Source organism: Poecilia reticulata, linkage group LG21, assembly GCF_000633615.1.
Source record: "Poecilia reticulata strain Guanapo linkage group LG21, Guppy_female_1.0+MT, whole genome shotgun sequence".
NCBI lineage: Eukaryota > Metazoa > Chordata > Actinopteri > Cyprinodontiformes > Poeciliidae > Poecilia > Poecilia reticulata.
Window position 1 is genome coordinate 8,896,000 of NC_024351.1, and position 21,686 is coordinate 8,917,685.

The following is a 21,686-nucleotide window of genomic DNA, read 5'->3' on the forward strand; positions in this document are numbered from 1 at the left end:
AAGAAAAATACACATTACCATTGCTTGTTTTTTTTTTTTTTTACAAAAAATTTGTAGTTTGCCAAATGCTACAATTAAAGACATTTCATTTTAAACTTTTTAATCAATTCAAATCAGAAGTTTGTACACTGCAATTTGGGAAGGCTCTCTTTGTGATGTCATGGCTTTATAAGTTTGTGTAAAGTTAACTCGCAATATACGAGTTAAACGCCGGTAGACATGCAGATGCACCGCTATATGACATCACTGGAAAATGAAAATAAATCAGCCAAAATATCAGATGGAGAATTACAAGCCTCCACAAGTTTGGGTCATTCTTGGGAACAGTTTCTAAAGGTTTCACTTTTATTCAAACAAGTTTGCACAACTATAAACAGCTTGGTAAAATCTTCACTATCATATATTTCAGAATGTATGTTGGTTCTGTGTCCTAAACATTAGTGTGTTTGTTTGGGTGATGAATTTATCAACCTGAGCACAAAATCAAAATACATGTGAAGATGTAGGTCAAAGCTGATAAGTTTCATTATTTACAGTGAAATGTATCCTGTGTTTGTAGTGGCTGAAAGGGCACTCAAAAAAAAAAAAAAATTCTGAAAGCAAATTTGCTCAGGTACGAAGATCATACATTTTAGAAACAGGGCCTTTGATCTGATGATCTGATGAAACAAAAGTGTTTGATCATAATATCAGTTGTTGCGTAATGAGGAAAACAGGGAAGCTTGCAAACCTGTGAACGCCATCCAAACTGAAGAATAGAGACGGTACGTGATGGCATCACTGTGTCACCGTTTCGCTCCTGAGGAGCTGATGCGCTTCTCAGAATGGATGGCGCCATGAGGAACAAACATTAAGATGGGATATTGAAGCAACATTTCGGGAAATGAAAACCTAGACACAAAGGAGTCTTCCCAGTGAGTCATGACTGCAAGTTCACCACCCAATCAATTACAAATTAACTTTATGATCAAAAAGGAAATGTATGTAACCCCTTGAAGGTGTCTAATTTTTGTGGCTTGTAGCAAATATGAATAATTTAGATTATCCCAACTGACCTAAAACAGGATCTAATTTCAGACAAACGGGAAATAAAGTTGTCTGATTTTTAATATTGCTTATAAACTAATGTTTTCACATGTACATGAATAAATCCAATTAACATAAAATACTTGGGAGGACATTTTTGTTTTATACTTTATTTTTTATAACCTTTCCCCCCCACCACCTTTTACATCTAAATCATGAAAAATACCCTGAAATGGGATTGATTGTGTAATTATTGGCTGTCAGAATGAGATTTGACCTCCAGTTTTGTTTGCTGTGTTATGGTGACCTGGCTCTTAAACACACCGCACTTATTGATTTGGCTGCATCTTTAATTTGTTTATCCTTTTTTAAACCTTTCCACTGTTCCCACTCAGTACGGTGAGCCCACCTAAATGCCTGTGTGGCAGGCAGAGAGGAAGAGAAGGGGAATTAGTCGCTGTTGCGCAGCATATCCGAGGATGATTCATGTATAAGAGGTGAGTTGTATCTCGTGCTAGTTTCGGCTTTTTCTGCGGTTTGAGTGTTTAGTCTACGTGGATCTGATTTGCTCTGTGATTTAGCCAGCGATTGTGTGTTTGTTGGGTAATAATTTGGCAGGAAATAGACTGGTGATACTCGCAGAGTGCTCGATATCAGCTAAATGAGGGGTGAATATTCAGACACACACACACACACACGCTGCTACTTTGGAGTTGCATTCAATCTGGAATCCAGCTGTAAGAAATAAAGAGCTTTTCAGTCTAAGACAAAGGTAAATTAGAAATAGCTGTGGGGGAGGAGGAAAAGACAAGGAAGTTGTTTAGGAATCACTATTTTTATTTTTTCTCTCCCACTTACTTTCCCTCACTCACCCACTTTGGTAGAGATCTATTAGAGTAAAAAAAAATACAGTGAAAAAATAAAGTGAGATTGGGAGGAGTCTTTTCTAGCTGTATTTTTTTTTTTTTTGTTCCTTTGGAGCTTGAGAGCAGAAGCTTCAAGCACACAGAGGAGAAGCAGTTATTGGTCCATCCAAGTTGTTTGACAGGACTTATTGGGAAAGACGAGACCCAGAGAGAGGGAGAGCAGCACTACGCTCTCCCACACAGCAAATGGGAGAGCAAGTCTAAATCATGTTGCTTATCACTGCTGCTGTGCTGTGATGTTGCTCAGGCAGAACCCGGTGCAGAGCAAGCAGGAGTTCGGACCAGCACTCAGACCCAGGATAAGCCCAGCCTCCTCAGAGCTGGAGACCCTCTCCTCGCCACGTCTCCCACCCTCACCCCGTGCCCCCCTCAGTGACATGTACCCTGAAGAGAGCCGGGGCTCCGGAGGGGTAGCTGCTGTTGACTTCCTGGAAGGGACGTACGACTATGCCACCCCCACCCCTGCCCCAACGCCTCTTTACAACCACTCTACCACTGGCTACTTCTCTGCTCCTCTGGACGCCCAGGGACCACCGTCTGATGGCAGCCTGCACTCTCTGGGGAGTGGGCCGACCAGTCCTCTTGTGTTTGTGCCCACCAGCCCGAGGCTCAGCCCCTTTATGCATGCTCCAAGCCACCACTATCTGGAACCCGCCTCAACGCCAGCTTACAGGTATGGGTATTAAAAATGCTTCTGTGTGTCTTTAAAACAGTAAAATTGATGTATTTAAGTAAAAAAAAATTTTGTGACTATTGTGCCTTTTACATTGCTTTGATTTCTAAGATTATGCACAAGTTTGGAGAAAGTGTAGCTGATTTTCACATTTAGAAAATAGGCTGGTTGGTTTATTTTCAGTTTTTAGACACTTTGGTCCCGTTTTGCTACCTATCTGCAATCACTGCTCATTGAAGTAAAAAAGAAAAAAAAAATAAATGGAACAAAGGATTTGCAATTTATGTGTAATGACATTGGCATTTTTAGTTGCGTCTTCTCCAAAATGCCGTTTAAACAAACATAATTAGCTAACCACACAGCCTCTTAATCTGCTGCTTCCAGCCAAACACCACTGCTATCTCTACAGAAAGTATCAAGCGTTGTCCGGGGTTTCTAATTCCAGAGATTAGGGACGTTGTGAAGGACCTTGAGAGAGGAACAATATGTAAGAGCAACAGAAGTACACAAACACGTTTCCTGATTTAAGTGGAAAACAGAAGCCTGGTCTTAGCCTCTGTCATTATTTAAGCCAGAGTTCAATTCAATCTTTTATTGTTTTTTAGGGTTTAAATACAGAAAATAATTTTATCTTGCATCCTTGATATATTTAATGTGTTTCACTCTTTGGCTAAATGCTGACAAATTCTGTTATCTGTGTAGTTTTACTGGCGTCACAAAATGTCTCGATGAGAACACCAAATCGCCGAATTAAAATTCACGGCCTGTTGCAGATCCAGTCACCACCCGGCCTCCAGAGAGGACCAGTGTGACGCCCGTGACGAGGCATGCAGTGTGGGAGAGCTGGGAGTCGGAGTCGGAGCCGGCGCTGCAGCCGGGGGGTTTGAGATGGCTAAAGAGACGCGTTTCTGTGCTGTGTGCAGCGACTACGCCTCCGGGTACCACTATGGGGTGTGGTCCTGCGAGGGCTGCAAGGCCTTCTTCAAGAGGAGCATTCAGGGTAGGGAGACAGACCGCCGTGACATTATGAAGCTTAAATCATGTGTTTTATTACATCTGCCATTGAGAACAGCTACATGAAAGAACACATCAGACCACAATTATGAATGTACTCTGATGTGCCTCTCTCTCGTCAGCCAGAGAAATGAAGTCGTTTACATAAATGAAAAATATTTCTTGCAGAGAAAAACGATGAGAACCGTAATTTAGACTAAAACCCATTTCCTGCTTTTTCTCTCCACCTTCCTTCCACCTGTTGGGCCTTACAGTCTTCAGAAAAGTATTAACCTCCCCCCCAAAGATTGTTTTTCTTTTTTTGACCAGAGTAAATACCAAACAATCTTACTTCTGTGTCACAATATGACTCCATTCCTTAATTAAATTATGAATTACCTTTGAACAACCAAATCTTTTTGGTTTATTTCCCTCACCACAGACAAGCCTGAATACTGCCAGTCCATAAATAAATCCCTGAAAAATAATCCTTGTGACAACACAAAGCAGACGAAAAGCAGCACACAAAGATCTTGAGCTTAAGAAAAACAAATCAGCACCATTTGTCTGGAAAGGGTTACAAAGGATTTTGAACTCCAGTGAGAACAATTATCTACAAACACACAACATGGAAGAGTGGTAAACTTTCCCTCCAGTGGAAAACCTGTCAAAATTACTCTGACTGCATCACTGATTCATCCTGAAACAATGCTGCACACATGGACTTGTAGATACTGATGGATCCATGAATCCTAACGTCCAGCCTTCAGCTTATGACCTTAAGCTCAAACACACTTAAGGTATTCAGATGTCTGCAACAAAGACTGAACCAAAGTTGCTGCACACCAAAGATTAACTGTCTGTTATTTAAAGGGTTTCATGGCAATGGTTCCTGCCAAGAGTGGCGATAAATTAAGCTTAGGGAGCAATTACTCTTCACTGTGTGGCAGGTTTGCTTGGACAGCCTTTTTTCTCTTTCAGGGTATTAAGGAAAATAAATTATTACACATCAAATGATACACAATGGTTGTTGTAATGGTAAAACGGTTTCTCTAAAACAGGTGTCCAAAGTTTGGTCTGGGGGCCATTTGCAGCCCTTCAACTGGTTTTGATCCAGGACAGGCGGTTGATAACCTGGTAAAATCCAGCCCCTTGTTCTACACTTTGCTTCGTACAAAGGGTCTGAATCCTCGCCTGTTGAGAAACGATTGGTGGCTGGAGAACTGGACTCTGTTAAAGTTTGAAAAACTGGATCTGATTTACTGGAAGTTGTGTTTCATGGAGCCAAATGAAAAATTATACTTTTGCCAAACTCTATGGGGAGTGGACCAATGATCTCTTTGCCAGCAATAAAATGTATCAAACATTTGTCTTGCGCCGACTGTATTTGCTTAGTACTTAGAAGCGTGACGAACACGGACTGAACGGTCACTTCCTCCACTGCCCTTGCTAAAACGGTAGACGGGCTGCTGCTCTAGAGCAGCGTTCAAAATTGATGTCAACATTCACAACTCCTCCTTCTGTTCGAAGGATAAATCCAGCTCAATGGGAGAAATCCCAGATGCAGCAGTGAAGGGAGATGAGAATCGAGTGGAATTGCACAGGAAGGCAATTTAAAGGTTAGGCTGTTGATGCAGATGGATGCTTTTCTTTTTTAATCGGAGCAAAATCTTTCCTGACAAACTGAAATCTTATTAAAACGGAGAATGTTAGAAACACGAGGTATTTATGTTTTAATAATTATGTTTTTATCTTATGTACAGCTAGAGTTCTTAAAGAGTGGCCCACATCCCACTCTTTTCTATGTGAGTGATCAATTTTGATTTGATTATTTTTGCCCCAGTGTTTCCCTGATCCCTCCCTCTACTTCATAGAAACAGATACAATATTCATTAAAAATAAAGCAATAAAGGTTAAATTCTTAAATGAATTCCAGCTTTATGATATAATAACTTTCAATAAACCAAGTAAATGACCTGCAAGCTTGTGTGAAAACAAAGAGGCAACTAAAGTTTGATTAATGTCCCTCCACAGATAAAAAGACAAAGACATTGAGCAGATTTCTTATTTTATTTCTGTTGGAAAAGTGGTGAACTGCTTGAAAATAAAAAAAGAAGCATTTTTTAAAAAAGCTATTGACCACATTTTTCCAGCCTCACAGTATCAATATCTCAATGTGCACAGAGGAACTTCATCTGTTTGGTGGCTTAGTTAATGAGTTGAAGCTGAAGCATATTGATGGAAAATCTTACAAAGAATGACGGGTCATACCGAAACCAATAGTATCCATGGCAATGGCAAAGCCAAGATGCCATGTTTTAATTTTCTTCTTCATAGATTAATTTAGGAAAGGGAATGGAGTGTTCCTGGCTGCTAAATAGCTCAATTTTGGATGGAAAATTAAACTTATAGTCTAAGAGTAATAGATTTTCTCCCATTTCAGGTCACAATGACTACATGTGCCCAGCGACCAATCAGTGTACTATTGACAGGAATAGGAGGAAGAGCTGCCAGGCTTGCCGACTTAGAAAATGTTACGAAGTGGGTATGATGAAAGGAGGTGAGAAGATTCCTGTTTTTTTGTTCATTTTTCTTTTTAGTCATACAATTTTTATAGACTTATTTTTTTTGACAACTTGGATGTTAAGCTACACACGTTCTTCCTCAGAAATTGAAAACCGATTTTGATGGATCAATGCTGTGCTAATTAGAAGAGAGTGTGGTTAGACATAGATAAGCATGAACCTTACCAAGACCTTGAGATTTCTCTCAAACGAGTGCAACTGCTCATTAACGCACTCCAGATATTTATGTTTTCCACATCATTCATTTAATCTAGATATTAGACGTGGTAAAACCAGGAGATCTGATGGTTTATGTCCAGAAGTCATTAGGAAGCGTTTTATGCATCAAGCATGTTCTGTCATTAAGGTGTGCGAAAAGACCGCGGTCGCGTTCTGCAGCGTGACAAACGACAGACGGGCGTCGGCGACAGAGAAAAGACTGGAAAAGGCCTGGAGCACAAAGCGGCACCCCATCATGATAAGAGGAGACGCAGCAGTGCCCTGGGAGGAGCGAGATCCTCAGTGACCGGCCTGCCGTCTGACCAGGTGCTCATTGTTTTACTGCAACCAACCTTTTACAACATGTTTTGTAATTTTTACCTGATATTCATCAACGCTCAACCTCTTGTGTTTCCAGGTTCTGCTTCTCCTTCAGGGTGCTGAGCCTCCGATTCTGTGCTCCCGTCAGAAGCTGAGCCGACCCTACACTGAGGTCACCATGATGACCCTGCTGACCAGCATGGCCGACAGGGAGCTAGTCCACATGATCGCTTGGGCAAAGAAGCTCCCAGGTTGGAGAGAAACGTCTAAATTTGTGCTCCTATATTATTTGTCTTGTATGTATTTGCTTCTGCTGGTCTACTTGAGGTTCAGTTAAGTAATTCCTGGTAATGCTTGCAAGTATCAGCTATCAAACAGACAACAATTTCAGATTAACTGCAGAAACCCTCCCAGATTAAAGGCATTTTTAAGGGTTCTTTTTAGATGGCAGAGCCTAAATGCCTAAAGTGTCTTTTTAATTCTGCAAAAACAAATATGAAATCATTAATTTAGTGTTACATGAATAAAATGGCCCAGGTTCATAGCTAATACTCAAACAGAGCCATTGTTCTCAATATTGCTGATTATGTTGTTTTTTTTAGTGTGTGACACCTTTTAACATCATTTCACTTTTAATATCTCGTAAAGTCTTATGTTTTTCTGCAGTAATGGTTATTTTCAGTAATATGCATATTTAACCTACTGAGAAGAAAACAAAACATGTGGCTCAAATAGCTCCAAAAATTCAAATTCAACTCTTGAATTTGTGTCTTTTGATATCAAATAAATTCCAAAACCATTGTTATGCTGCCTTTTGAAATACAGTCTAATTGTAAATAGTTAAAATTGTTTGGGCTCTTTATTTCTTCATTATGCTCTCGGTTAATAAGGCTTGTCAAACTTTTAGTGTTCGCCATGTGGTAGTTTGGGTTGAAAATCTCTCTTATTTTGTTGCTATGAAGCTTAGAGTGAGGGAGCCATTACTATTAGCCCCTCTTGGTATTCCAGTGCTGGGTTCTTTTGTTCAAACAACACATAGAATAGAAATAGGTTTTATTGTGGTTGCCAAAAAGGATTTTTCACATAATTACTAAAGATTATGAGAACACCTTTCCAAACTAATGCCTCCACTCACAGCTTAAAAATGTTTGGCAAGAAGTTGAAGCTCTGCTCATAAAACCGCAGTCAGGCTTACATTTTAGTAAAACCTGGGCGCACACATTTAGATTCAATGTGGATTTTATCTAATCCTTAAAACCACACTTACGTTTGGATAAACATCGCGCAGCAAGTTGCTTGTTGACCACGTTCTTTTAATAGCCATCAAAGCCCTTCTGGCATCCTTTTGAGTGGATATTTGAGTCTTTGAGTTGATTTCACTTGGTTGATTTCCAGCCATGGACTTCACTTCGAAGCCAAATCAGCACATTTTTAATAAAAGTTAAAGTTGAAAGCTGTTCCAGACTTAATGTCTTAATGTTAGCCAGCTTGATGCATTTGAAAACAATTCATGATGTGCACATGATTGTTGTCCTGGTAGACCAGCCAACTGTGTGCTTTGGTGTGAAGTCCTCTTTCCTTACTCCAAGCACCACTGGCTGTGACACAACCACACAGCATGACACTACCACCACCATGCTTTGCAGTACTTCTTGTCATAGCGGTCAGATTAGCTCAAGCTGTTTTTGTTTGGTGGTAAAACTTTTCTCCATCATCTGTGATGGAAGCTGTTTGTTTCAATGGTAGTGTATGTAAATTAATAATTACTCTGCACAGCTACAGGTAAGCTCACATCTAGTGCATCATGACCTTACTTATGTGTCTAAGATTTTTTTTTTTTTACAAAATTTCTGCGCCTCGTAAACATTCATCATGATGCACTACTTGACAAACCTTGTGGTTCTGGGTTCTTACACGACGACAAACACACACAAATGCAGAGCCATTAAGGTGATGGTAATTACAGTAATCACCTTTGAGAGCATTGTTTGGTCAATCTGCCGGCACCCCATCGAGCCCATTTGCAGCTACGGTGTGTAGCTGCAAAACGCACGCTAACTCACATTCATCTGACAGGAAGAGTAAATCCTGATTTTGAGGCATTACGACCTCCTTCGTCACTAAAAGCCCAGACACACAGCTTTAATTGAAAGGAGTACCAAACAGGGTGCAGAGGGGGGCAATTAGAAAAGACTGGCTGTAATTACATGTTAATTTAGACAGCTGAGAGCCGGCGATAAGCTTTCCCTTGACTGGATTCATTTAGATTAGCATCCACTGCTCAAAAACAAGATCATGTTTGAATTTTATAGTTGGCAAGATGTTGGGGGCAGGGGGGAGGTCAGAAAGCATTATTATTACACAACAGGACACTCGAGTGCATCTCTGCAAATTATGTGGAATGATCTCACTAATTCAATTATCCTAAATTACTTGAAATTTGAATCAGAAATGTAAGAAATTTTAATAGACATTTTTTCTTACTGTCTGACATTGGAAAAAAACTAAACTTTTCTTATTCAATAGTTCAATAATTTAGCAGCAAATATAAGTTTTGAATTGTTAGAGTTGCTTATTTTGTCAACATATGGGTTTTGATGAAAATGTGACCCTGCCTTTAAGATTAAATATTTTAATCGTCCGTCACCACGATTAACCAATCAGGAGTTTACAAAGCTCTGACATCGTCATCTTAGCTTTCCCAGTTTGCTAAGTGTATTATAATGACATTGTAATTCGTTGAGATGCACATTTAGGTGAAAGTAATGATATTTTCGTCTACCTTTAAAAAAAAAAAAAGTTGATGTGGTGCATTTCCTGTTTCCAGGTTTCCTGCAGCTCTCCCTCCACGATCAGGTTCTACTGCTGGAGAGTTCGTGGCTGGAGGTGCTGATGATCGGACTCATTTGGAGGTCAATCCACTGCCCTGGAAAACTCATCTTTGCACAAGACCTAATACTGGACAGGTAGAGAGGATTATTACCAACTTTAGATTAACAGGTGTGCCAACGGATTGGCTGTTTATCTTTTTTTTTATTATTTTTTTTGTCCTGCCCCTCCTCCACATTTCTTCCCATTTTCATCTCGGACACATTTGAAGAGTGATACATCAGCATTGTAGATTTTCCATTTCACACCTTGCCAGCTTTTGTGCCATCCCAACACATCTGTCACAGAGTGGAAGACTAATCACCAGCCCCCTGCGGAGAGGAGAGCAGCCTCTCCCTAACCTAAAATAACCCTCCTAATCATCACAGGGCTGAGCTGGAAAGCACGGCTCCGGTTTTAATCAAAGTCCTCAATGCAAAGAATGATGGAAACTGAACAGTGGAGAGAGGGAAGAGAAGAGAAGAAAAGAAGCAAAGCAGGGAGATCTCAACGAGGGACAGAGATGAGTAGAAAATAGAGATGCAGGGAGACATAAGGGTGTTTTCTGCTTTGCAGGCACAGCTTGTTCTCTCCATTTCCCCACATGTTCAGAGTAAACAGGCTGGTCAGACCACAGCATCTACCTTTGGGAGGAGGAGAGAAAGTGCAGAGTGAGACGAGCAGCAGACAGAGCTTTTACCCTCTGATGGCTCCATCTGATTCAAAAGTGTATTATGGAGTATTATCTCTAAAACCCGGTCCCTGAATGAGTGTCCTCGCCAATTGGACGTGATGACTAAAATGCTGTGGGGTCAGGGCTGACACATTCCCCTGCCCTTGTGCCATCCAAGTTTATCTTGCACTGAAGTAACTGGATATTATCCATCTTCCCCTTCACTTTTCTGCCAGCCAATGGAGCAGTGCAGTGATTCAGTACATTAGCTCTTAATCTCTGGATAGATTCGTAGCAGTAAAATGCCTCAGATTTTTTTTCCCTCTCTTTTGACGGAGCTCCACGGACCAGAAGTTAGGCTCTGTTTCTGTTATGTCGTCAGGGGCTTTTATGTTTTACCGAACTGCATTTGTAAATTCTGCTCCCCAGGAATGAAGGAGACTGTGTTGAAGGCATGGCGGAGATCTTCGACATGCTGCTGGCCACCACCTCCCGCTTCCGCATGCTCAAACTCAAACCGGAGGAGTTCGTTTGCCTCAAAGCGATCATCCTGCTCAACTCTGGTAAGACAAAGTGTTTAACGTGTAGGTGGACATGAGGACAGTGGACATGAGGACTGTCCTCATTTCCACCATGGACAGTATAAACCCAGTCCATGAGGACAGGGTTTATACTCAGTTTGGGAAAGTTTGGAAGATAATTTAAGGTCTAGTGATTCCACAATTTAATCCTTCGTCCTCTATCTAAAGGTGACATCCATCCATCCGTCCGTCCGTCCGTCCGCCCGCCCGTCCGTCCGTCCATCAGATTTTGTATATTTACTTAAGAAACTGTCTAAAGGATGTGACCTTTATTCATCTGAAAGTGGAGAAATATTGAACGTTGACATGTAAACATGTAGGAATCCACAGTTTCTGTCCCTTTATTGTGAAGCATTTACACACAAACCGACACACACACACGCACACACACACACACACACACACACCTTTAAGAAGGTGACAAAATTGCATAGAAATTTCTGGGAGTGTATATCAGAGACATGCCACCAGTTAAAAAAAAAACAAACAAACAAGCTTCCAGGTTTCACAGTTTCGTTTGCATGCCCACCGTGTCACAAGTTCTCATTTCTGCTGCAGAGAGCAAACATAAAGCAGTGTCAAACTGCACCCACAGAGGTGTAGCTCTGAGAGCAACAAATTAGGCGAACAGAGTGTTCTGAAAAGGCCTGTATCGTCAATATGCGTGATAGCTGTTGCCTTGACTACATGAAGCAGCAAAGGGGCGGGGTATTTGTTGAGATATTCTCTATACGAAGCAGAGAAGTCGGAAATACCCGGGGGGATGAGACGGAGAGCTCAGCTGCTGGTTCATGATGAACTTTTCTGTGGTTTATGATTAAAATGCTTCAGTCTAAATTAGTCTTTCCATTTATATCTGTGACTCACCCTTATTACCTCCTAGTCAAAGCAAACTGCAGTTGGGATTTTTTTGCTTTAAAACGAGTCTGAATGAAGTTAAATTAGTTTTGCAGATCGTTAATTTGGAATCTCTCTCCGTTTGTCTGAAACATTAGCCGAGCTGCAGTAATCGGATTCTCTTCCATCTCTTCATCAGGTGCGTTTTCTTTCTGCACCGGAACAATGGAGCCCCTCCACGACAGCGCGGCCGTCCAGAGTATCCTGGACACCATCACGGATGCTCTCATACATCACATCAGCCAATCGGGATACTCGGCTCAGCAGCAGGCGAGGCGGCAGGCCCAGCTGCTCCTGCTGCTCTCCCACATCAGACACATGAGGTAAAACCGAACGAGAAGTGACCCAGGAGCGCTGCTGGATCCACATGAGTTTGATTAAGGCTTTATTCTTCTTCTTCACATTTGACATTAGTTCATTTTAAACAAAACGGCTTCAGAAGAGTGAAAATCGTCACCTTCCTAAAATAATTCCCCATTCTTTTTTTTTTTTTTTGCCAAAATGATTTTGTTTTCTTTCTTTCTTTTGCCAGAATTACTTTTCGCTGCAAAATAACACAGGCCGTTATTTTAGGAAGGTGACAAAATATGAAAATGTGACTTTAGAAAGAAGGTTTTTAGCTGCAAAGATATCACAGTGCAAACAGATGCGACCAGAAGACCAGAGCAGTGATGTTTCTTAAGTTATTCTGAGGATTAGTATAAAGGGGGAAAGATTAAATGTAGGTAAAATCAACTTTTTCGAGTTTCACATCATGTTATAATGCGACTCCCTCATCAAAAACATACCTGCAGTAATACTTTGATTCTTCCATGCATGTTGGAGAAATGCACACAGCTCCACCAGACTAGCGGCAGCAGAAGCTAGGAAACACTTGAAGCTCCTGCACTTTCGCTGATCTTACACCAACTGCTTCTCAGTCTCAGTTTTGGTGTTATTACTTTTGATACATCTGAATGTTACAATACTTAATGCTGTCGTTTCTTAGAAAGTTTACAATGTAAAAGCAAACAATCTTCTTCTTCTCAACTTTAGATTCCAGTTTTGTTTGAAAGTTTTGCCTCTTTTGCACTTTTGTTTTACACAAACCACATAAAAACAGCAGTTTGTGTAAAGACGAGCCGTATAATTTGCATTAATTACAACGCCGATCTGTCGTAGTGAGTCGAGGTGTTTTTAAGCGCTTGAAGCAGCATTTAGCTTCATGCTGAGGGCTGACCTTTCCTCTCCATCTGCAGAGTTGAGCTGCTAAAAGCTTGAACATGCAGTCATGACAAATCATCTGTAAATGAACAATGATGCATTTGAGAAAAAAAAAGAGAAAATCTTCTTGTTTATACGAAATCTCTAAATGGTGCGTTTCAAAATGAATACCATCTACCATGAATAACCTCGCATCTTTATTATTTGACAAATTAAAACGACAAGACAAAAAAACATACTGTTGCAATGTAACAAAATACTTTTAATATTTATTTGCAATGCGAGCAGCTAAGATTACAAAAAAAAAAAAAGCAAATTAGGGGGCATTTTACAGCAGAAACGAATGTTTTTAAGACTCATCAGGATGCATTATTATCTAAAGTTTCACCTTATTTACTGATAAAAGTGCCTTAAGCATAATTTTTTCTCCTTTTTGTTTGCGCCTGTGCAGCAACAAAGGCATGGAGCACCTCTACAGCATGAAATGCAAGAACAAAGTGCCTCTGTACGACCTGCTGCTGGAGATGCTCGACGCCCACCGCCACCACCCGGTCAAACCGTCTCAGCCTTCGCCTCCAGATGACAAAGCTCCTCCCTCCACCAGCGGTGTGTGTTTGGGCGGCTCCTCTCCGCCCGGTCCCGGTTCCGGACCTCGAGGCGGCGGCGAGGCCCTGATCAGAACCCCCTCGGTTCCCAGCGTCCTGCAGTACGGAGGCTCCCGCTCCGACTGCACCCAGGTCCTGTGAGTCGGAGGCCGACAGTCGTTTTTTTACGAACGGCGCATGCAGTTTTGAAAATGACAGCTGAAGGTTGTATTTCCGTTGATTTTATCAGAAAGTAATTTATAAATAAGAATGTAATTTTATAGCCAAATGGGGAGAAGTTTCACCTTCTCGGCACAATCTGAGCCTCAGTTCCTTTTATTTGCTGAGTTTCATTTTTTTTGCTTTGCAGAGACGTCGTCAAACTTTGACACGCAGTGATTTGAAAGGATGAGCAGCTAATTTTTGTGTGTTCTTCATCTTGACCAAAGTGCACTTCTTCTGACTGAAGGACTAATGGGCATTATTTTTACTTTTGCGTATAGGAGGTAATCACCCATCAATTACTGGCGAAGATGAAACACCACATAGTTGCATCCGTGCTCAAAATTTAAATCAATTTTGTTTTAGAATGAGCGTTGTAGGTTAAATGCCTAAAATGAATCAGATCAATCCAGCCCACACTGATTAAAGGAAACCTGGATTATATGCTGAGTAATCGTTATCCACTGCTGTCTGTGTACAGGAGGGGTTTTCTATGCTTACCTGCAGCAATTTTCTCTGAATTTATGCTAAATGTTGATGTGAGCTTGTGTCCTGACACGTGTTTTCAGCACTGAGACTTTAACAGAGGGATGGGCGGGGCAGAGCGGTCTTCAGTTCAACGTTTCATCCACAGTCTGACGCTCAAGTAATTCATTGAATTCATGCAGACTTTGGCTGGATTTACTCGTCTACTAATTTAAGTATAATTACTCATTTCTACCTGGTAAATTTCTGACTTCTGAATTTTAAATTCAGTGGATTTTTTTTCAGTACTTTTAAAAGAAAGTTTGCAAATGATCTTTTCTGGTCTTTTCCTGTCAGACTAGGGGAATATTTTAGCGGGTTTGGTTACCTTGGAGCGTCGGATGCAGATTTGTGCTCCAAAAGTTGGAAAATGAGATATTCCTTCTGTTGGACAATTATATAAATTATAGTGAAAGCAAAAGTTTGAAGTAATTTGCAGAAGGTTCCAGTAGTCTTTTCTCTCCTATTGCTTCAAAACTTCAAAACAAAAACTAGATATTATTGTTAAAACTATAAAAGCTTTGGTCTCCTGTTTCTGTTTGGAGATTTAATTGTGCTGTGCTAACAGAACACTGTTGGTCGTAATCCAGCGTTAGCCTGGAGATCAAAGTGTTTAGCTGGACTACTTACAGACTTTAGATCAGATTTAGCAGTTTGTAAAGGGATCCTTAAGTTTCCTAAAAAGTAGAGTAATGTCCTGGAAGTTGCAACCTTTTTTTTTTTTTAAACAAACCAAAGATATTTTGTATCCCTGAAGGAACCAAGGAGTGTTATCCACAAGACCTTAGAGTTCAGATTTCAGTTATGATTTTCTATAAGTCGTATGAATTGTGTTAATATGAAGAACTTTCTGACGTCTGTGAATTTCAGAAAAGCAATTGACGGGCAGCACAGCGTAAATGTGTGGGAAATGATCAAAAAGGGTCAGAAGAAGAGCGTATGTGGCCACTTGAGCCGAATTAGAGGGTAAATCCAGCCAAACCGGACGTCACTTATCATGTGTTTACTGTGCGTGTAAATAAAGGCTGATGTTGGAAAACTTTTGCTCACTTTTTTTTTGTTTGTTTTATATATGCAACAAATCAGGTCCAGGAATCCACAAAAGTAAATACTTCATGTTTTATTTGCAAAAAAGAGTAATCTTCCTGAATTAGCAAACTGTACATACATAAATAACCATTTTCTCATTTCATTTTTTTTTTCTTTACAGAATTAGTTTAAACAATGCAGTGTTTCTCGGATAATTAGACGGTTATTACAAAGCACGCTTTTATCATATCACAGCCACCTACTAAAACACTACCAGTGATTGTTTGGCTTTCTTAAAACGCAGGAAACCTTCAAGTGCATGCTTGAAACAAAAACATTTTTTAAAAAACTGCCTTTCTTTAAAGGCATTTCAAACAATTTACAAAGTAAGTGATTCGTTTTTGTTTTGTTTTTTTATTACGAAAGCAAATCTGTAATTTTTATGCGAGCCTTAGCTTTACTGGAGGGCTTCAGTGCAGTACAATTTTTACAGTGCTTTAAAAAAAGAATCTTTGCTTTTTCATGTTAAACCTTCATTTTCCGAGTCAGACAGGTTATTTTTTAAAGAAAAATACTACGCTACACCCCAGTCTTCAGAGGGGTTTCTGTGCTGTTTCAGTCAGTTTTTTTTTTTTTTTCCTTTTATGTCTGAAGATTTTCGAACGTCTCATTTTGGAATGAAACTTTTCACACCAATGATTGCTACTCCAAACTGGAAGGCTACTCTACAATTTACAGGTACAGATATCCCACACTCGAGGCTTTAGCTTCATCAGCTAGCGGCTGATTGGACACTAAATAAATACTAGCAGCACTGGGTATCATGGACAAAAAGCACGGCTGACTTTGGCTCCCAACATAGATTATATAAATAGTGCTTTGTTCGTTTAAACAATTTCACACGTTTCTTTTAAAAAAGATATACACATTTAAGTTAAAACAAATATTTGGACTAAAGAGGAGCACTGTCCAGATGAAGGTCCGCTTCTTTAAAGGGTTGAGGGTGGTGTGCAACATATGAGAGAGAAATACTTCATAATGCAGGATGAAGAGTTTGCTGCTCGAGGGCACAAAGTGAAGAGGAAAACATTCAGAGGAGTCCTTGGCAAAGGAGTAGGTAGACGCGGCGCGCTGCTCCTCATATGGGCGGAGGTCCGTTGGTGTAGCGCAGCATCGGATGGAAGGAGCGGGCGAAGTTGTTGGCGTGGTGGCAGCTGTAGTCCTCCTCCGTCATGGGAACGAGGCAGGCCAGGCCGATGAGGAGCAGCAGGAGCAGCTGGACGGGGAGCGCGGTCCTGAAGACCCGCAGCAGGAAGGACTGGTAGTTTGAGGAGGAGGACTGAGAGGAGATGCCGTCTGTGAGGTCAGAACGGGAGGAAACGCAGCCAGCGGCGCCTGGCGATCTGCTCCGGCTGCAGGAAGACCCAAACAAGAGTGAGACGCGGCAGAGGGAACGTCTGATCTCACAAGTGTTCCCGCGCGACTTTTGGTTTTCTCCTAAAGTTAAATCGTTTTAGCTCAAAATCTTCGCTCTGAAAATGGAGGGGAGAATCAAAAAATATACATACACACCCACAGTCACTTCCAAAACTATTCATACCACTCGACATATTTGCGTTAGTGTGGTTTATTGGGACTTGAATGAACGAATGGTGTAGATTTGCCCCCGATCATGTTGGAGAGATCAGAAAATCAAAAAATCAAAACTTGGAGCATCATGCTGTGATTATGCTTTTCTTCAATGAATAAAGTTAATTTATCCATGTTAGGATGACAAGATTACACATTAGTAAAGAGATTTTTTTTTTCTTTTTAAATTGGTGGCTCGGGACTTTATTAGGATTGTCAAAGTAAAGCGGGTTGAACTCAACTATTCTCCAAACACTTTAAGTTTTATTTAGTAAAGATTTCATATGCACTTCTTTTTGATTATCACATAAAATCCCAATAAAATCCCACAAGTTTGTGATCAAAAGTAGGTCAAATGTGAAACTTTCAAGTGGTATTAATAATTTTTTTTTGAAGCCACTTCATACAACAGACACCACCACAACAACGAGAGCGATTAGAGATAGTGGGCTCTTCGTCTGTCAGGGGGGCGGACGGGTAATCTTTGGCTTTAGAGCCGACTATGTGAGAGTTCAATGCCACATATCATTCCAAACAGCAAAAAAAAAAAAAAGGAGTAATGCCAAAAACCTCTCTGGAGATTTCCACAGTTGGAGCCAAGTTTCAAGGGGAGGAACATTATGTTCTCCCAGGCACTCATCCTCACAGAGGCTGAATGAGGGTCAAACACTCACATCCCTCCAGCCGCCTCCCCTGCAGCCAATTTCAGTTCGGCTTCCTCCTTACAACGCTGCAGCTGTAAGGAGGCATGCGCGCTTTTATATTTTCAGGCCACACATCCTGTTCTAAATAATTAGAGGCTGCGAAACGTTAGTGTGTAACGTATACATGATCAGGTGGGAATAGTAGAAAACATTACAGCATTCGTGGCAAGACCAGCGTAAGGCCGAGTCGGTGCTTCGCAAAGTTATTTGTACTCAAACATTTTTTTCCCCACGTTTTATTACCACAAACGTCAATGTTTTTTTGGGTTTTTTTATTGAGTTTTGATTAGATGGATCAACACGATATTATGCACAATTCTGACAATCTCAAAAATGCGCCCTGAGCATCTTTCTGTGCAGCTGCAAGTCTTGTGTGTGTCTCCACCAGCTTTGCACAGCTTGAGACTGGATTCTTTGCTCATTTATGATTGTAAAATACTTCAACCTCAGTCAGACTGTCTGCTCTATTTTGGGTTTTAGTCTGGATGTTGTAACACGATGAATCGTTTGATCCAAATACGAACTGATTTGATTTGACTGATAGAATAATACGTGAGCACAAAACTGCTTTCTTGAAGCCCTATTTCTGTAGCTCTCTGCAGGCTAGAGGGCCACAGAAATGGCCATGGCGGACCAGATTTGGCCTGCGAGCCTCGAGTTTGACGCACATGATCAAAACTATTCTTCTAGTGGTTTTGTTCCAGGTTTGCCCTGAATTTAGTTTGATAATTTTCCCCAACTATTCTGGTCTTCATGATGCTGTTTATTCACCAATAAACCTCTGAGGTATTTATTTAGATTCATCAAACTACAGGGAGCTGAACACAAAATGCTTGCCCCACTTTTTGGACTTTTAACGTGTTTGGAAGATTTTGTCCCGATACAAAACATTGAAGTTTGTGGTTGCAAAGCGACAAAACGGTGGTTAAAGTTCAAGGGAATGTTTTTGCAAGGCAGCGCAGGTCAGAAATGTCGAGAGTCAGAGGCTTGGTGAGCTCTGAAGAGGAAACGGAGGAGAAGAGTGGGAGTAAACGCCGCAGGAAACCCGGCAGGAGTTAAAAGCTCCACATCCTGCTGGAAAGCTATGAAGAAAATGAACCGGGAAGGAAACAGGGGAGAGAAAAACAACTGCTGGAGATGAAGGAGAGCACCGAGGCTGAGGTAGTGCCATCTAGTGGGGGAGGAGGGCACTACGAGGAATGACAGGGGTTATTTCATGACGCTAATTCAAAAGCAGCAAAGCAAGAGAAACAAAAGATTTAAAGGAGAAAGGAAGTCGCCTGATGCAGGCGAGTCCCTACTCATTTAAGAGCCGACAAACTGGTCTCTAGATGTGAGGAGGATCATGGAACACTGAAAGCATTGAATAAAATAAACTACTAATTAAAATAATTTGTAAAATAAACCATTCATATTTTTATTTAACTTTTCTCAAAATATTTTTTTTATTTATTTATTTATTTATTTTTTTTTTAGAAAAGTGGGTGTAAGCTTCGGTCCCATCATCGTCCCAAGTTTCTAGAGTCCAGGAGAGAGGTACCTGTGGCGCGGGCCGCTCTCAGCGTGTCCTGGGTGGGCCTGACTACTTTTGCTTCGAGGCTGTACCACGCAATGAGCAGGGAGGGTGTAAAAGAAAAGAAAAGAATGTTTCAGTCAAGGGCAAAAAAAGTCAAAGCCTCAGATGAAAGGAAAACAAAAAAAACAACATAAAAAGAGCCATAACATCGCTAAGGGAAAGAATCATCAGTAACCAAAGAGCAGCAATGTAATCAATGACGGTGATTGGATTTCTGAACCAAGAAATCTGGCTTCTCGTCGGAATAAAAATCACTTTCATAATAAACTAGTTACAATTACTGACATCAGAAACATACTTTCTAAAACTAGTCATCACTGAAAATGAAAAGCCAGTTTTTCTTGTAATTTTTGGCTGAACAATATGATGCTGGGCAGCAAAAACGTCTCATTAAAAAAAAAAAAAAAAAAAAAAAAGCAGGTGGGCGGGATGCACAGCTACATTATGATGGATGTGCTAGCGGAGCATTTGCAAAGTAGAGAAATCTCTGGTATTCATAAACGTACAGGAGGGCAGCATCGATCAAAGTATCTATTTTGGGAGCTAAATGAGATGTGCAGCATTCAGAAGGGGATGAGGAAAGCGAGGAAAGTTACCGATTGTCTTCGCCTTTGACCGGCCTTGTCCGCTCTGGGACTAGCAGATCCTCGGATTTGGGATTTTCTCGAAGGTCCTGACAGGTAATCCTGAAAATAAACAAGAAATCTCTTTAGGGTTCAGATAAAAACCCACAAATCAAAACCAAAACATCATCGAGCATCCGCTGACCTGCTGAGCCTCCGTGGCCACCAGCCTCTTCTCCAGCAGCTCCAGGTCTGAGCTGACCTCCCTCTGCAGGAGCCTCAGCCGGTTCCAGATGACGTGGACCTTTTCCCGGGCCTCCAGACACTCGCTGCCCTGGGACTGGTTCTGATCGGGCTTCTGCAGCGCCGGCGGCCTGGTGTTGACCAGCAGCTGAGCGGACAGTTCCTGGAGGGAAGAAGCTTTCTGCTGCGAGTCCAGCAGCTCACATTTGATTTGCTGCAGGAAAATAAAACCAGAAGTCAGCAAGTTACATTTTACACTGCAAAAACACAAAATCTTTCCAAGTATTTGTAGTCTAGTTTCTGGTGCAAATATCTCAGTACACTTGAAATAAGACAGACTAACTTACAAATAATTATTTCACTTATAACAAGACATTTTTTCCCGTGTTATAAGTACTTTTTCATTAATAGTAAGAAATTATTTACTTAAAACAAGCTCCTATATCGTGCTAAAAAAGCTACTTGTAAGTTAGTTTTCCCTTATTTCAAGTGTACTGAGATATTTACACTAGGAACTAGACCAAAAGCACTTGGGAAGATTTTGTGTTTTTGCAGCATTTACTTTTTCAGGCGAGTGTTGTCTGATTATGTCTTGATTTATTTGATTCGATGAAAACAAAATCTATCCCGTCAGGTTTTATGATTGCATCTTTATGAAACGCATACCATCAGTGTTTTGTGATGACGTCGTAACGTTTCATAATCGGCGTTCTGAGAGACAGGCGCCAGCTCGTTCCTCCTGCGGTCGATGTTCTCCAACCACAGCAGCAGACCGTGGCTCGTCTCGTGGAACTCCTAAATAAAATCACATTTCTTTTATTTATCTTCAGCAGATAAAAAAAAATGCATTTTTTATAAATAGACTTGTTCTCATCTCATAAACTCCATCTCGTCTTTACCTGGCACTGCATCAGCGCCCTCTGCAGCTCCTCTCTCCAGTCTTCGAGCGAGGCGCTGAGCCGATCCCAGCGCGAGTTCATCTCCTTCAGCCGGTCCCTCAGTTCCCAGGCCTCCTCTGAGTCGGGCTCCGACTGGAGGAAGTCTGCACTGCTCAGGTTTATGGAGAGAACCTCTGACTTGTGAGCATCCACGCCTTTCTGCAGGTCCTGGTTGGAAGAGAGAGCAGGTTGTAAAAGCATGTAGAGCTTCCTATTATTTACAGAGGGCTTTGACCACAAACCAATCTGCAACAGTGTTAGTTGCTAAGAAATGAGGGTCAGGGTTTTAATTACAAAGCTCAATAATCTTAACCAGCTCACAGATGAACTGTGTCTGTTTTTAGATAATAGAAGACTCTGCTTTGTTCTTTTGAGTCTGTATCAATCAGACTCGCACCTTGAGCTTCTTGATCCTCTGCTGGATGGTGTGGATGTTGGTGCTGACGTCCAGCCCCCGCAGCCGGCTCAGCTCCGCCTCCGACTGACCCAGCCAGGCCCGCATGGTCTGCAGATCCGAGATCAGCTGCTGCCACTGCTGCAGGTTCTGTTTCTGTCTGTGCTTCTCGCTCAGCGACTGAGCCTGGATCAGCTCCCAGCGCTCAATCACGCCTAGAGGGGGAAGAGGGACGTTTAGGGTAAGAGCCCAACGTGAAACGTTCGGAGGGGAAGGGAGGAGAAGAGAAGAGAAGAGAGGAGAGGAGAGGAGAGGAGAGGAGAGGAGAGGAGAGG

General features: G+C 41.3%; 2 protein-coding genes across 12 annotated transcripts in view; one reads left to right on the forward strand and one right to left on the reverse strand.

The window, feature by feature from the left end:
- Positions 1-131: 131 nt before the first annotated feature.
- Positions 132-15,938, forward strand: esr1 (estrogen receptor 1). 3 transcript variants are annotated; one of them, XM_008397691.2, is made up of 11 exons: positions 132-914; positions 1,422-1,523; positions 2,200-2,625; positions 3,399-3,625; positions 6,062-6,178; positions 6,550-6,728; positions 6,820-6,973; positions 9,550-9,688; positions 10,693-10,826; positions 11,881-12,064; positions 13,396-15,938. In XM_008397691.2, exons 2-11 carry the CDS (start codon positions 1,513-1,515, stop codon positions 13,688-13,690), a joined length of 1,866 nt encoding a protein of 621 aa, XP_008395913.1. In that variant the 5' UTR covers positions 132-914; positions 1,422-1,512; the 3' UTR covers positions 13,691-15,938.
- Positions 15,381-21,686, reverse strand: part of syne1a (spectrin repeat containing, nuclear envelope 1a) — a 146,447-nt gene continuing 140,141 nt past the window's right edge. For 8 of the 9 annotated variants that reach the window (XM_017302163.1, XM_017302170.1, XM_017302166.1 and 5 more), the window contains 7 exons: positions 21,355-21,566; positions 20,919-21,125; positions 20,686-20,814; positions 19,982-20,233; positions 19,810-19,899; positions 19,178-19,236; positions 15,381-16,716 (listed from right to left, as the gene is read on the reverse strand). In XM_017302163.1, coding sequence (XP_017157652.1) covers positions 16,443-16,716; positions 19,178-19,236; positions 19,810-19,899; positions 19,982-20,233; positions 20,686-20,814; positions 20,919-21,125; positions 21,355-21,566 — 1,223 coding nt within the window. In that variant the 3' untranslated portion in view covers positions 15,381-16,442. The remainder of the gene's footprint in view (positions 16,717-19,177; positions 19,237-19,809; positions 19,900-19,981; positions 20,234-20,685; positions 20,815-20,918; positions 21,126-21,354; positions 21,567-21,686) is intronic. The other variant, XM_017302169.1, reaches the window with a different exon arrangement.

What these genes read in the sequence shown, in the direction of transcription:
- esr1 (XM_008397690.2), top strand. An exon ending in GCCTCAACGCCAGCTTACAG is followed by an intron (nt 2,626 to 3,398) that starts GTATGGGTATTA and finishes GGCCTGTTGCAG; the next exon opens with ATCCAGTCACCACCCGGCCT. An exon ending in CAAGACCTAATACTGGACAG is followed by an intron (nt 9,689 to 10,692) that starts GTAGAGAGGATT and finishes TCTGCTCCCCAG; the next exon opens with GAATGAAGGAGACTGTGTTG.